This window comes from Juglans regia, chromosome 1 (assembly GCF_001411555.2).
Source record: "Juglans regia cultivar Chandler chromosome 1, Walnut 2.0, whole genome shotgun sequence".
Classification (NCBI taxonomy): Eukaryota; Viridiplantae; Streptophyta; class Magnoliopsida; order Fagales; family Juglandaceae; genus Juglans; species Juglans regia.
Window position 1 is genome coordinate 2,131,848 of NC_049901.1, and position 16,011 is coordinate 2,147,858.

General features: G+C 34.4%; 1 protein-coding gene and 1 pseudogene across 1 annotated transcript; both read left to right on the forward strand.

The window, feature by feature from the left end:
- Positions 1-2,076: 2,076 nt before the first annotated feature.
- LOC109006216 lies at positions 2,077-10,408 on the forward strand (annotated as a pseudogene).
- A 2,333-nt stretch (positions 10,409-12,741) lies between these two features.
- On the forward strand, positions 12,742-14,669 carry LOC109006326 (zinc-finger homeodomain protein 2-like). Its single transcript, XM_018985571.2, has one exon. It carries the CDS (start codon positions 12,944-12,946, stop codon positions 13,694-13,696), a length of 753 nt encoding a protein of 250 aa, XP_018841116.1. The 5' UTR covers positions 12,742-12,943; the 3' UTR covers positions 13,697-14,669.
- Positions 14,670-16,011: the final 1,342 nt, after the last annotated feature.

Here is a 16,011-nt window from a genome sequence, read left to right on the forward strand (position 1 = left end):
ACCATTTTCAGTGGACCACGTGGAAAACATCAAATAAATACCTTTGATTAAAGATATCAACGTGTGTCGGTCACCATTTTCCTACATGAGCGAGGGATTTCGCGTGACTCAAGTCAATTGGTCTGTATGTGAAAAATTAAACTCACAGCTAAATCGTGTGAATGTAAAAACCTGGATAACATGTCATGAACGGGCTTCCATCCATTATTTTCTGTTAAAAACATTTATATTCACAAAATTATTTATAAAATTCAATTCACAAACATATCATATTAAATTATATTAATTTATAAATTTATTTTTATTAAAATATTCTCATTTATTTATGTAATTGTTATTACGTATTCTATAAGAATTAAAAATATAGATACGTGGCTCGAATTCATGAGTTGGGCCTCGTTTGTTTTTAAATATGAGATGAGTTGAGATTAAAATTAAAAAATTAAATAAAATATTATTAAAATATATTTTTAAATATTATTTTTATTTTAAAATTTAAAAAAGTTCAATTGTTTATTTTATTTTATATTATAAATTGAGAAAATTGTAATGATGAGGTGAGATTAAATGTTTTTTGAAAACAAACGAGGAAATTTCAATCTGAGTTGAGCTCTATTTGAATACTGAAAATATTTTATTTTATTTCATCTTATTATTATAATTTTTTTAAATCTTCATACTAAATATAATAAATAATTTATTTTTTTTAATTTTTAAAATAATAATAATATTAAAAAATATTATTATAACAATATTTTATTTAATTTTTATCTTATTTCATCTCATCTCAACTCCCTCTCTAAATTGCACCTAAAAAAATAAAAATAAAAAAGAAATACCCATCATTTGAGCGTAAAAAAGGTACAATTTTAAGAGAGAAATTCGAATCAAGATTTAAGGCCTTCTTATTTTCATAATTCATCTCATCTCATTTAATCTAATTATTATAAATTTTTTAAATTTTTATATAAAATAAAATAAATAATTTAATTTTTTTAAATTTTAAAATAAAAATAATATTAAAAATATATATTCTAACAATATTTTATTTAATTTTTAACTTTAATCTCAATTCATCTCATAAAAAATAAATGTGACCTTAACATCCATATAATGTTTCACCAAAGTTTTTTTTATTATTATTATAAAATCTTAGTGCATGAAACAAAAAATGGAGAACCGTACACTTTTAATGAGCAACACACACGTGTATATATATATAATGTATCAATTGTTAAATGCGTACATCAAATATGTCCATTTTAACATTTTTTTAATGGTTAAAGAAGTAATAGGACTCGTTTATTTTTTAAAATCAGATAAAATAAAAGTTAAAAATTAAATAAAATATTATTATAAAATATTTTTTAAATATTATTTTTATTTTGATATTTGAATTTTTTATTATATTTTATGTAAAAAAAATTATAATGATTAAATAAATGAAATGAGATGAACTGTAAATATTTAGATTGTTTTTAATTTTTTTCTGTACTTGTTGTTATATTTTTAATTATTTCTTAATAAAATAACTCAACAATTCCTTACTTTTAGTTTTTTTTTTTCCAGTTTTTTACAAAAATGTTACGCACTATAATAATATTCTATTTTAATCCTAATACCTTCACGTTATATTATCTATTGATCTTTGAATTTTAAAAAATAATAAATAAGAATTTTCAATAATATTATATCAAAAAAATAAAATTAAAAAAATATAGTATATAATATAATTATAATTTTATATGTAATTATTTTTACGATATTAAATTTGATTGTCGATATACAATCATTTTTAAGTACTTTTTACACTTTAATAATGTGATTGATTAAAATAATTATTTTATATTAAAAAAATAAAACAGTCAATTATGTCAATAAAATACATAAAAAATACACAAAAATAATTATATATGGCAGCACTCAAATTTGTCAAATGTTAATAATAGAAAATTTCTACAAAAACCTAAGAAAATTCTCTCATTACTCGCTGCGCTCGTTAAAACCTCTCTCATCTGCCCCGCCACCGGGGCTCTGTCTCTCGAGTCTCAACACGCTGGAGTGGCAGGTGGATGGATGACATGGGAGGATAGGAAGGCCGATTTTCAGAGACATAAGGCGTTATTTCTGTGATTGCTGCGGTATCTGCAGGTCCTAGAAGCCCCTTATTATATCTCACATCCTAACTTATCATAAGGTCGGCCCCTCTCTCGCCCCACCCCTGATATGTGCTCATTTATAATTATACATATTAAATTTTATCCTTCGTTTTATATTCGTTTTCCTTTTGTTCAGGAAGAGATTGGAGTTGACGGGGAAGAGAGAATAGAGAGGAAGAAATCCAATACTTGCTCAGAATGTGGTGCCACATTCAGGAAACCCGCGTATCTGAAGCAACACATGCAAGGTCATTCACTTGAGGTAATTTTTCGGTTTCCTTTTTCGTTTTCTTTTTAGTATTTTCAGCATTTTTGAGCTTCAGTGAACTTTAGACTTGCTTATCCGAACCGATTCCGTGTTGCGGTGTTGGGTTTGGTTTGGTTTGGTTGTCGGTGATGATGAGCTGATGTGTTTTAGGCAATCTATCGCTAGAGAATGACTATTTTAGTAACATTTGGTCTAGTATTGTTTGTAGGCGTGTTAAATCTAAATTGTATGATTGAATTTTCTTATCTGTCGCCAGCAAGATTTGTGTGTTATGTAATTATGTTCGTCGACTGAGTTAGAAGATCTTTTTTTTTTATCAGTTAGTGAGTTAGAAGATCTTAAAAAGACTATTTGCTCCAACTACAGGATGGATGAGCTTTCTTTGATGCTTTGTTGATGGTGTTCCTTTGCAAAATTATAACATGCGAAGAATTTTGTTCCTGAATCAATCTGTAGAAAATAAGTTCATTTGAATAGTTTACTTGTCGGTGAGCTGCCAATAACCTCCTAGTGGCAAAAGATGGAGTTTATGAGTGGTGGGGTGAATGTCTGAAGATGCTACTGCTTTATTTCTCACCTGCCGATTGCAATGACATTAATTCAGTTTCCATGTCAATTGAAGATGAATTATTTTGCAGGAATTGTCACTTTTATGAGACGTTGAAGTGTGAAGCATTGGATCCCATACAAAGAACTCCAAAATGCGCGAGGCTTCATCTCCTGACTTGAGTGGACTAGTATCAGGTGGGAGACCTCCTGAGAAGCTCCTTCAAGCTAGCCTCATTCACGCATTGTTTCCAAGTTGAGGTTTGAAGGCTTATTGTCCATGTCTATCTAGATATAGTGGTTAGTTATCTTTGCAGTTATAGCTCTTAACAATTGTATGATGCTTTTTATTTTGTTGCAGAGGCTATATACTTGTCCTGTTGATGATTGCCATTCCAGCTACCGAAGAAAGGACCACTTGACTCTTCATATTCTTCAGCACCAAGGGAAACTTTTCAATTGTCCAATTGAGAGCTGCAGCCATGAATTTTCTTTCCAAGGCATGTAAAAGAATTCCATTGCGAGGATTGCCCTCCCACTAATGTTGAATGTCGTAAGCAGTATGTCTGCCGAGAAATAGGGTGTGGAAAGGTTTTCAGATTTGCATCAAAGCTGCAAAAGCATGAGGACTCCCATGGCAAGTTGCTCTGCTTTCCAAATTCCAACTCCTTTAATTATCTCTGGATATCTCTTTACTGCTTTTTTACTTGGCAATGTGTATTGTCTTGTTTGGTAATATTGTTATTAACACTAGAAAAAAGTGTTCTTGCTCAATTTTTTTTTTTTTTTTTTGTAAGTAAGTCAGTCTTGCTCAATTTAAAGTTCTATCAATTGCAATATCTGACAAATGCCTTTACCGCTGCAGTTAAACTAGACTCAGTGGAGGCATTCTACTGTGAACCTGTTTGTATGAAATATTTTGCAAATGATCGATGTCTTAAGGCCCACATTCAGTCCTGCCACCAACACATCACTTGTGAAATATATGGGACCAAGCAACTGCAAAAAGAACTTTAAGCAGCACCTGCGAAAGCATGAAGCCAGAGTTTCATTGGAGAGAGTCAAATGCAATTACAAAGGTTGTCTTCACACATTTTCAAATGTAAGATGCTGCATAGTTGTCAGTAACTTTTGAATCAGTAGATACAAAACTCAAAATTATTATGGCTTCTTATTAATTTCTTTCTCACATTATTACATATTGGCAGGAATCAAATCTCCGTCAGCACATGAAGGCTGTGCACTTTGAACTTAAACCTTTTGCCTGTAGCTTTTCTGGTTGTGGCATGAGGTTCGCACACAAGCATGTTAGAGAAAATGAAATTTTTCCTGTATTCTGTATAAATATACATTTTTTCGGCATGGTTAGAAAATGAAATTTATGGTTGGGATGGTTACTTCTTTGGGTTCAGGGGGATTTTGAAGAGTCGGATGAGCAATTTCAATCCAGGCCTAGGGGTGGACGGAAGAGAAAGGGTCCAACCATAGAAATGCTGATCCGGAAGAGGGTTACTCCACCAAGTCAATTGGATGTGGGATCTGACTATCTTGCCTGGTTGCTCTCACAGCAGACCAAAGCCCAGCAATGAGTGACAAATCATTCCCTCCAGTTTCTCACAATGTGGATGAACTCTTCCACTGTGAATGTATAGAAGTTGGGCACATATTGGGTTCACTAGGGATTATATTTGTATAGTATATTAGCATCCTTTTATAATGTGGTTCTGTTCATCATTTAGTGCAAGTCATGAATTTCCTTAGATTCCTTCACGCCATTGTTACTCAATATGGATAATATTCTTTCTTGTGTTGAACCTTCATTTGTTTCTCGGTTTGGGTGGAGGCTTGTGGCAGGCGAGTCGTTGGCCATTGAATTTTTACGAGAACCTGTGCATGGAGGATTTTTGAAGTCGGGTTTCATGAGAAATTTCTAACTGGTATGGATATTGGATCGTATTCTTTGTTAATGGTATAAGAACATCTTCAATGGATTAGCTAAAAGTTAAATCTATTGAATATTTAGCCATTAAAGAATAAAAAAGGATCACATTGGATTAGTCAAATTCTAAACAATTAAAATTTAGCTACAGTTACATTCAAAATAATTTTTAAATTTGAATGTTACTGTTCACAGGCCAAATTCTTATTTTATAAATTATTTCTCTCTCCAGCAAACCAACATATCTAGATTTTAGAAATGTTTATTGAATGGATGCTCTCTTCAAGTGCTCGGGTTCATAGATATTTTGTCCAAATTTAATAAAAAAAAATATAGTTTGATGGAAATGATAGAAATTAGTAAAATATGATAAAATAAAATAAATTAATAATTAAAAAAATTAAATATTTTTTTAATTATTAATTATTCATTGTTATATAATGAATAAATAGATAATCTAATGTAAAAATTTGATGTGAATATCTAAAGTCAAATTCATTTTATATTATTTTATTGTTATATAATGAAAAAATAACTATTATAATGTGAAAATTTATGTGATTGAAATAGTTAAAAATTAAATTTATCTTATATTTATAAAAAATTTACTTTAAATTTAATTAATTCACTGAGAATGCTATAAGGGATGCAAGGAAATCTATGGGAGCCTTGGCCTTAGATTGACCTCTTACCTCTTAATGGAACCAATGCAATCTGGAAGAGTTCTTTCTGACAAGTACTTGAAAGACTCTCCCTTCTTTGCAACTCGTCCAAAACCTCTGGCTCCTGGCTTTGGAGGGGCATTTTAAAACAAAGGAATTTTCTAAAAAATAGTGTGCTTACAGATTAACAATGGCACAGGCATGAGAGTTGGCTTGATCCTTGGATACCCAATCATCCTGCATTCCAACCCATACCCATGCCAGCATCTATTGAGAGGGATCTGTCTCTAACTGTTTCTGAACTAACCATGGAGTCCAGAATGAATAATATTTTGTTAGAAGTTCTTTTCCATCAAGATTCTGTGAATGAGATTATGAAAATCTCTTTAGCCTAGACAAACTTCCACAACCAGGATGATAAAAGAGTGTGGGTGCATCATGTATATGGGAAATTCTCAGTAAAATCTGCATATGCAGCTATTACTATGAATCTGGAATCCCAACAACAACATCACACCTGGGCAATCTAGTACTTGGAAAAAACTCTAGAAAATTAAGATTCATGATAGACTAAAATTTCTCTACCGGAAAATTCTTAACAATATCATTTCCACTAAAGCCATGTTGAAAAGAATTATTCTTCTGAATGATGATGAATCTTACTGTCCTATTTGCAGAAGTGAAGAGGAAACACAAACCCATCTTTTTCACTAGAATCCTTTGGAGGCGCTCTCTCTGGCCTCTAAACATTTCTTGCCTTGCTGAAAATGAAATCAACCATTGGTTGGAATGCATCATTTCCCCCTCAAAGAGTCTAAACATTTCGCGTAGTGATGAACATCATTTTCAAATCTTTGCTATCAATGCTATGGATAACATTTGGTTCTTGAGAAATAGATTGTGCACGAGTCTTTTACTCCCAACATTGAAATTTGTGCTTCTGCTACTCTAAAAACTGATAAGGAGCATTGTCGTGCATGAGGCAATAAACAATTGAATGAGAGTCATCATTGGAGAGCTATGCCTAGAGACCATTACACCTTAACATTTGATGAAGCTATCAGAAACTCAGGTAGTAGTAGCCATATGCAGATTAAAGGATGGCTCCCCATTATTTTTCATAACTAGATTTATACAAAGCTTGAACCCAAATCAGGGAGAAGCCACTGCAATGGTCATAGGAATCACATAAGCAAAGGAAAAACATATAAACAAGCTCATAATTGCAGGAGTTCATTAGTGACGCTGCAAGCAGTGGATGATCCAGAGAAAACTTCAGACTGGACTATTCAACCAATAATTAATGATATCAGGAACACGTTGTAGTCCTTCGAAAGCTAGCGTACTAGGAAAATATATCAAGATATTAATCGATACGTGCATTCCATTGTTCAATGGGCAGCTTCCGATAGTATTCTAAGGAAGCATTCCCCTCATCTACTATTCTAAGGAAGCATTCCCCTCATCTTCATTCCCTCTTGTCTATTAGATTTTCATAGTGGCAAAGACCCACATTTTAAGTCGGTAATTTCTAAAGGTACTCCAATGATTCTGTAGTTTTCATTATCTATATAATGAATGATGCTTGTTTTGAAAAAAAAAAAAAAAGATATATAAAGGATGCAAGGACTACGCCGTTCTTGTTTGACTAACTTGTTCTCGAGGACTAGACTAGGGTGGCATACCCCTACTTCCCAATAACTAAACTCGTTTCCCAACTCGTTAGAGCCCTCTCATTGACTTGGCTAAAATCATATTTTAACCAAATTTAGCTAATAAGACACTTAAAATACCCCACATCGAATCATGCATGTCTATATAAATTTAGACATTAACTACAATAACTCATCAATTATGTGGTTGTACAATAACTTAGTCAAACACTATAATATTTATTCATCACTCCTATCAATTTCGCAGGAAACCCTCCCACTATTGATACCCTCACATTGTCACCACATTCTCTCCCATTCTCTTCACCGAACATTCTCCCTATTATCTCCTTCATTACCGTAACTCTCCCTCACTGTATTCTCTCACTATATTCTCTTCTCCGAACCTTCACTCTCATAACTCTCCATATTCTCTCCCTCACTCTTATAACTCTCGCACTACCATAACTCTTCACTTCCATAACCCAACGACTAAGCCCTCATGAGAGAGATCAAGAAACTCCTACTCTCCCCAAATCTGCCAGTCTTACTCTCGAAATCTTTCTCTCCATTTTTATTCTCATCTTGAAACCCCTACCGATTGACATTCACCACTCCCTCTCTGCGACTAAGCCCCCGTGAAGCCTCTCCTCCTTGACGATAACCACAAAATGCTCGACGATAGCTTGATTGTTAATTTATGTGGTTTATCTCTTCTCCTAACTCTCTCATAATTTCTCGCAGCCGTTTGCTCTTATTATTGTGATTTGTAAAATTTCTCTCTAGTATAGTTATTGTTGTGATTTGGAATTTTTCTTGATTATTTTTTTATTGTTGAACATGGTTATTTTGTTATTTGTGATTTGATGGAGATTTCTTAATGAGTTTCTTACTGTTGAGTAGGGGTGTAAAAATTAACAGAAAAATCGGATTGGTTCGGCCTGAACTAGTGGAACCGATCCGGTCCAGGACCAGTTCCCTTAGTTCAAAAATCGGCGGGTATTGGTCCGGTTCCAGTTCTATGCTTTTTAGGACTGGACCGGTTCACTATATTATATATTTAAATTAATTTTTTTAATATTATATATCATTTTTATATATAAAATATATAAAATATAATAATATATAAGATTGGGGAAAAATGATTAGATCATTGGGATATTTACTATGATCCCAACATGGCATCTAATATTGTGGACACTGCTCTCTGGTTTCTGCCTTGAAATTATGAGTTGTTTACGTCTAATTTCTCTGTGAAGGTTCGGTACTCTATTGGCTCATATATGGCTAATGATGTGTTTAGGAGTGAAAAGGTGATGATAAATTAAATTTGGTTCATTTTCAGTATCATCATGTTACTTCACGTTCTTAATTTAAATAGTATTTATTGACATTTTTGCTGGGTTTATAGGTGACCTATTGCATTGGACTATATCTATTTTTGGCAGTAAACGAGGTGGCAGTCTATTATTAAAACAGAAAAATCAGATCGAACCGAACCGGAACCGGTAAAATCAGAGGTACCGATTTAAGAAGGTAACCAGTGCATACCAATTCGGTCCTAAATTTTATAAAAAACCGGACTACATCGGTTACACCCCTATTGTTGAGCATGGTTATTGTTGTTTTTTTGTTTATAAAAATAGTAAGAGGGGAAGAACGGGGACTTCTTGATTTTGATGGAGATTTCTTATTTTTTGTTTGAACATGGTAGTTGACGTTGTTCCTCCCATAATAACTAGAGTGAAAATCTGAGTCTAGCTAGGGAACCAATAATTAAATTCATTCAAAAAAATGAAAAAAAAAAAAGGAGAGCTTATAAATTCTATTTTATGTATCTTGTATGTTTATAGCTTTAACAGTTTTGGTTTTTCTTTTCCTGTGTTAGTCTATATTGGTTATTTTGGATGACTGCAATTTGGGAGAGAACTCTAGTTTTTGCTATAAAATGATGAAGTGGACAGGAATTATGTATGTGCATTATCCTAATGTTAGTCATTGATTACTTAAATGTTCTTGAGTTACCTATTTTTCATTAGGCTGAAAAAGAAGGAAACCTCAACTAGGAAAGTGAGCGAGATGGTTAAGATTAAGATTAATAAAAACACAATAAATGTGCAAGCTTAGCCACTAAAATATAGAAAAGATAACTTCTCACTTTCGATTAAGTTGAACTTTTTCCACGATGCATTAAATTGGGAAAATTTCTAAGGTCTTGAGATGATGTTAATGTCATTGGTAGTACTATATGAGATGCCTATACTTTCAGTTTGAGGCTGCGATATGTTTGAGATTATGCTTAAATTAAGTTTCATACTAGAGCATAACAATTAGAAGTTCTGCTTTGACTTGCTTGTATTTTCCACCTTTGCCTAGAGAACATCACTTAAGTCTCATAATTCCTTAGATTGTTTGAGGGATAGAATTCTCCTTTAGTTTCAAAATTCTCTTACATGTATAGGAACCTTACATGTGACAACACCTTGATATGTGCCCATTCACCTTGATATGTGCCTGCACATGATTTGTGTAATCTAACATGCTAAAACAACATTTATTGCAAATTATGATGCACACTGTCTAGTTGTTTTCTACACACTGTCTGTACTTGAAGAATTAATGATGTCAGAAAATCAACACTGCTAAAGACTATAATTCTTGTTTTGTTTGTAAAAAAAAATGAGATATAATATTCTCGACTTTTTTGTTGATCATCTTGTGTAATTTGTAATGCTTTTGGTTATTATCTCATATGTTTTGTAAATATTTTTGTATAAATACAATCCTGAAATAAGACAATAAATCAACTTTTTGGTTTACTTCTATTGTCAAGGATAGAGAGTTGCAAAGCTTCTTTGCCAAGGGGTGTGTGCTTCTTTCACATTTTCATGGATGTTCTGATGGAGGTACTACTCAGAACACACTTTGTGGTTGGTCGACATTGTTGAAAGTCTTTGAAAACTGTGTTTTGTGCTGCTTTTATGTGTTGTTGGAAGTGCAGATTTATGTGGATGGCTTTTGTAACTTAGTATGACATATCTGGATTTTTTTGGTTTAGCATATAAGATGTGTGTATTGTATGTATTGGGTTGTAATTTGGGGTTTCTTTTTGTGCTGATGTTATGTGTTGTTGACATGAACATAAGTATGTTGCTAGATATGGAAATTTCTTGTTGGAAGTGGAGATTTATGTATATTTTTTTTGTAACTAGTATGTTGCTGTAATTGATAGAAGAAAGTTTAGGAAGAAAATTTGGCAAAAGAATATACTTTGATGGAAAATGTAGATATTTGGTTAGTAATTAAGAAATTTATATAAAATTTTAGGTGAATTTAATCAAATATCTTTGGTCATTAGCATTAAATGACATTTAAAAACATGTTTTTTTTAATATTAATTTATTTAGAATATAATTTTTATTAACATTTAATTGGTAAAATTACAAAATATGATAAAAATATATTAAATAAAAAATTATGAAATTAATAATATTTTATTATTATATAAAGAATAAATAAATAATTAAATATAAAAATTAAATTTAAATAGAATAGACAAATATAAACTTACGCAATATTAGCTAAAATTTAAATTTACATTTAGCGAATCCCATCAGAATGTATTAAATTAAGCAAATGGGAGTCGGGTCGAGGCTCTACACACCTGAAGTTGTCTGCGTCCCACGCGTACAACACGTGGCATTCATTTTTTATCTCTGCGATTTGATACAATTTCTATGTTGGTAAGAGGTTTTTCATTTTGGAGGCAGGTGCATGTGCAATGTCTTAGGATCCTCGAAGGGAAGAGTGACATGGAGGTGTGCTTTTTTTTCGATTCTTTATATGTTGGAATTTATTATTATAATTTTTTTAAAATTTTTATATAAAATTTAAATTTTAAAATAATATTAATATTCAAAATTAATATTTTTATAATATTTTATTTAATTTATATAAAAACATCTCATCTAATTTCACTATCCAAACCAACTCAATCTAACGCATGTTTGATAAGTCAATTTTGATTGGTATTTTTGCATAATACGGGTCAGAATTAAAAAGTAACAATTTTTTGGACTATCAAACAATTTTGATTGGTATTTTTGCATAATACAGGTCAGAATTAAAAAAGTAATAATTTTTTGGACTATATTAAAATATTCACCGCTAGAACTTTTTAGAGTTATTTTAAAATAAACATATTTTATCTATAAAAAAATTCCAAAGTTTTTTTTTTAATAGATAACCTAATTTAATATAAAATAAATCTAGTGTAAATTAATTTATAAATTTAATTTAATAAAAATATGTTTAAGAAGTAGTTTGGTAATTAGGAAAGGGAAGAGGAATGGGTGGGAATAACACGTATGGTATGGAAGAGAGAGAGAGAGAGAGAGACTTTTTGCATAAGCAAATATTCGGAAAGCAATTTGGGGGAGGATTATTACGTGTGGCAGAGAGGTGTCAGTAAGTAGAAGCTACAACACCCTAATGGACGGTGGTGGTGGGCTTTCTGTTACCTTGGAAGCCACGCTCTTATTACCTCTCTCTCTCTCTGACAATTTTTTTTTTTTTTTTTCTGGGTATGGACCCCACTAAGCATGGCGGGAAAAGGCGTGACGTGCGGGAAAAAACGCCTCATCAGATTTTATTATATTATGCCCATAACAGTGAAAGATCTCGTCAGCGCTTCTCTCGGAATCTTGGCCGTTGGATCCTCTGATCGTTTTCTCAGAACCCACGTGGTGGGTCCCCTTCCCTGATAATGAGACGTCGACCTCTCACGAGCGCCCTGTGGAGTACACCTTTAATCATCCAACCAAATTTCGCCACGTGTCTTTACTCACAGTACAGTTACACAGTTCAAAAATTTGTGCGTGTGGAATTCTTAACCCCCTGCTGTTTTTACGTAATCGCGTTTTGGTTTTGCGTCAGAGCTCGACGGAGACCGACACGAGTCGGTTGAAATCCTTAACCACCTCTCACAAACATCAAATTATTATTGTTTACATTAACTTGGAAAAGTGCATTGAATGCATGCATTTTTGGATCACGGCCTCAAGACCGGTAATACTTGATGATTTCGGGTCGTTTAAGAGACGAGTCAGCATGATTTGATACCATGTTGTTCGCACGATGTCCCTTTTGCATCGAAACAGCACTCGATTGGCTTAATTGAATGATTGAGATGGGTTGGTTTAAGTTTTGCGGTTTGAGATTTCTTCGACATTCGAAACTTGATTGAAGTTGTTGATGGTATTTTTGTTTTGAAGGAATTTAATTGAACTCGATATGCAAGTACACTCTGCTTTACTAATAATTATAGGTTTACTATACAAATAAATTAAGAAAAATTATTTACATAAATCACTATTTAATATAGAATTTCTAAATAAATCAAATATTATTAGTCAAGAAAACTACCACGAGATAAAAACCGGCTAAACCGACACGTGTAACTTAATGAACTTAGGTTTCTCTCTCGCAATCCAAACTGTTCAATCCACTCCTGTCGTGATGCCTGGTCTTAAATTCATTTCACACCTCACTTATAATGAGTATGACGAACGCAACATTGGAATTTCTCCATTCTTAAAACCAAACCAAAAGCTTCCCCTAAATTTTTGTCCCAACTCTCCGAATTAGCATCACACCCACCTCTGCTCTCCTAATCCCTTTCCTTAAACCGACTAACCCCTTTTTCTTGGGTTCTCAGCATGGACTTAAGCGTTGTGCCATACAAACACATTACGAAATCCCAGAACGAGAACGATAATGAGAACGTCGACGTTGTCGACGACAAGAGTACCCGCAGATTCGATAATGAAGTCGTCAAACCGCCGGTGGACCGTGAACCGGTGGTGATGAACCCTGAGGCAGCCGTTAAGAGTACGGTTACTCAATACAAGGAGTGCATGCGGAACCACGCCGCCTCCATGGGCGGCCACGCCAACGACGGATGCGGCGAGTTCATGCCACGCGGCGGCGGAGACTCGCGCCAGTCGCTTACCTGTGCTGCCTGCGGTTGCCACCGAAATTTCCACCGGAGGGAGGTGCTCGGAAACTATCACAGATTGCACTCTGCTCCCCATCCGATGTTGTTGTACAATGCCAGCCCCACCATGTCGCGTCCTCATCATCGTCATCATGAAAGCAGTGATCGACGTTCGGAGACGCCGGAGGGAGTGGGGCCCACTGGTGCGCTGCTCAGGAGTGGCAGTGCCAAGAGGTTCAGGACCAAGTTCACGCAGGAGCAAAAGGATAGGATGCTGGAGTTCGCGGAGAGGATTGGGTGGAGGATTCAGAGGCACGACGACGTTGCGCTCAACCAGTTCTGCTCGGAGCTCGGCGTCAAGCGCAACGTGCTCAAAGTGTGGATGCACAACAACAAGAATGCTCATCGCCGTAGAGAATCCTCACACCAATCACCCCCGTCACCTGATCCTTCGCCACAACCTGTTGGGGTCTAATTGCACCGTCTTTTTTATTTTCTGGTTTAAACTTTCTTTTTATTTGCCAAATTTTAATTTTTGAACCCGATTTAGGCTGAGATGCTAAAATGAGCTAATGAGAGAGCTAGTTAAAAATATCACGTTGGGTTCTACTTTTTTAGCAGTGTGATTATAAGACTAGTGGGAATGAGTTCTCTCGAAGAGAAACATTCAGAGGTAACAGGAAAATATGTTGATTATGCTTTGTTTTAACTTTTTCAACAAGTCAACTATGGTTTAAATGATTCCAACAATTTAGAATTTAGATACAGTACTACGAGATATTGTGAAAATCTGGTGTATGGGGCATAGTGATCTTTTTCACTTTGTGAAACTATCATAATTTCAGCTTTGCATGGTCTGCAGCAGACAGGAAGAAGTAATAATCAAACGGGAGCATTACATAGGCACTGAAGACGAAGGCAAATTATCACGCATTAGATAGAATAGCTGTGAAAGATGCACGTAAGAATTATGATGGGAGCTTTGAATTAAGAGATCCGATGGACAACGATACATGATGATGCCAATCCCAGAGCCGTTAAACTTCAATAGACTTTCCATGTTCAGAGATTTTCTTTCCTATGCACCTTCGGTGGTAAGAAATCTAACCCTCGTTTTTAACCAGAATGTTGGTTGGAAGGAAACAATCAAAATGCATGCCAGAAGAATAATGCCGGCCCGGAAGGACGGAACACATGAACAAAGTTTGAAAATTGCGGGATTTTCTTCACTAAAAATGCGTTTTTGTCAAAGACGTAATGAATATTACGTATATTTGGTCATCTAAACGAAACATGGAGTACTGCCGATCGATCGAGTGCGCGTTGGCATATAATTGACTTTGCTGACCATGGTTTTGCGTAGCTTGTTTAACTTCGCATACGTACGGATACCCTTCTCGAGCTTTAAGCTAGCTAGCTAGGGACTATACATTAATTATTCGAGAATGTAAGCGACAGTTTTATACGTTTACCCTAATTATTCAAGGCCGTAATTTGTTCATAGTGATCGAATGCCATTCCCGTTTAGGAGGAGCCCTAGCTAGACTCAGACCTCCATATATACAACATACATACCTACTAAACAAACTGAAGTTTACATAATTTAGGAACTGCTGTGCTTAGTGTAAAGTATTTTGCAAATTGACTGACTAGTTTATATAATTCTTGTTATTATGAAGTAAAGACAACCACATCAAATATATATTAACGTTAATTATTCTTAATTTTTTAATATAATTATTTGTAGGTTTAATGTTTCTCTATCTTTCTACTTAATTTGTATGACATTTTCATGTCTTCACTTCTTCTTCTTTTTTCTCGGTTAAAACTAAGGATGTGCATCCGGACTGGTCTGAAAACTGGATATCCGGTAGGATCCGGGCGGGTAACCGCCCGGAATATTACTAGGCGGTTAAAATAAATTATAACCGCCCTGATTCGAACATGGATCCGATTTGGCCATGCAGTTACCCGTAACCGCACTATTTAAAGAAAACTACATTAGGTCATTTTAGTCCCCGCCTCCAGTGATTTCCTCGCTCACTCCCTTGCTCTCTCTGGCCAAAATCCTAAGGCAAAAGCTGAGTCGTTTTCTCCCTCTCTTCAGTCTCGATCGTCTCTCTCTCTCTTTAGAGTCATCAGCGCAGACCCAGCATGGCACGGTGTCCAAAATCGTCAACGACCAACTCATAAAGATGAAGCTTGGAGGGGGTCACGACTGCAAGGGTTCTCAGTCAACGGATACACTTTCAAGAAGATGAAGATTGCATATGGTGCCCTAAGAAATTCCTCAAAACAGAGAGGTTCAAGCACTTTGTGCTTCTCAAGAAACCAAATATATGGGCATTGCAGAGGCCGAACACCTTTGTTGCTGCTCCATGTTAAGATTCCCCACTTGTGCTCTTGGTGATGTACACGGATTCTATCTTCTCCCCTTTATTTTTCCCATCTTATTTGATTTCTTTATCTTGGACCTTTAATTTATTGTCTAGGTTTTGTTTGTGCGGTCAGATTTAGTGGATATTTCCTCTGTTTCCCATATCTTATTGTTGTTTTCCATACACCCATGTGATGAACCACCCAATATGCTTTCTAAAAAACATGAGTTTTAGATGTAGTTTGCCCAGATCTGGGTTTTGTGCGCTCAGATCTGGGTTCTCTATAATATTTTGGGTTCTAGATGTAGTTTGCCCATATCTGAGTTTTGTGTGCCCAGATCTGGGTTCTCGATAAATGTCTATGGGAATTTTTTCTATAAATTTCTTGCACTGAGTTATGTTCAAACAATGA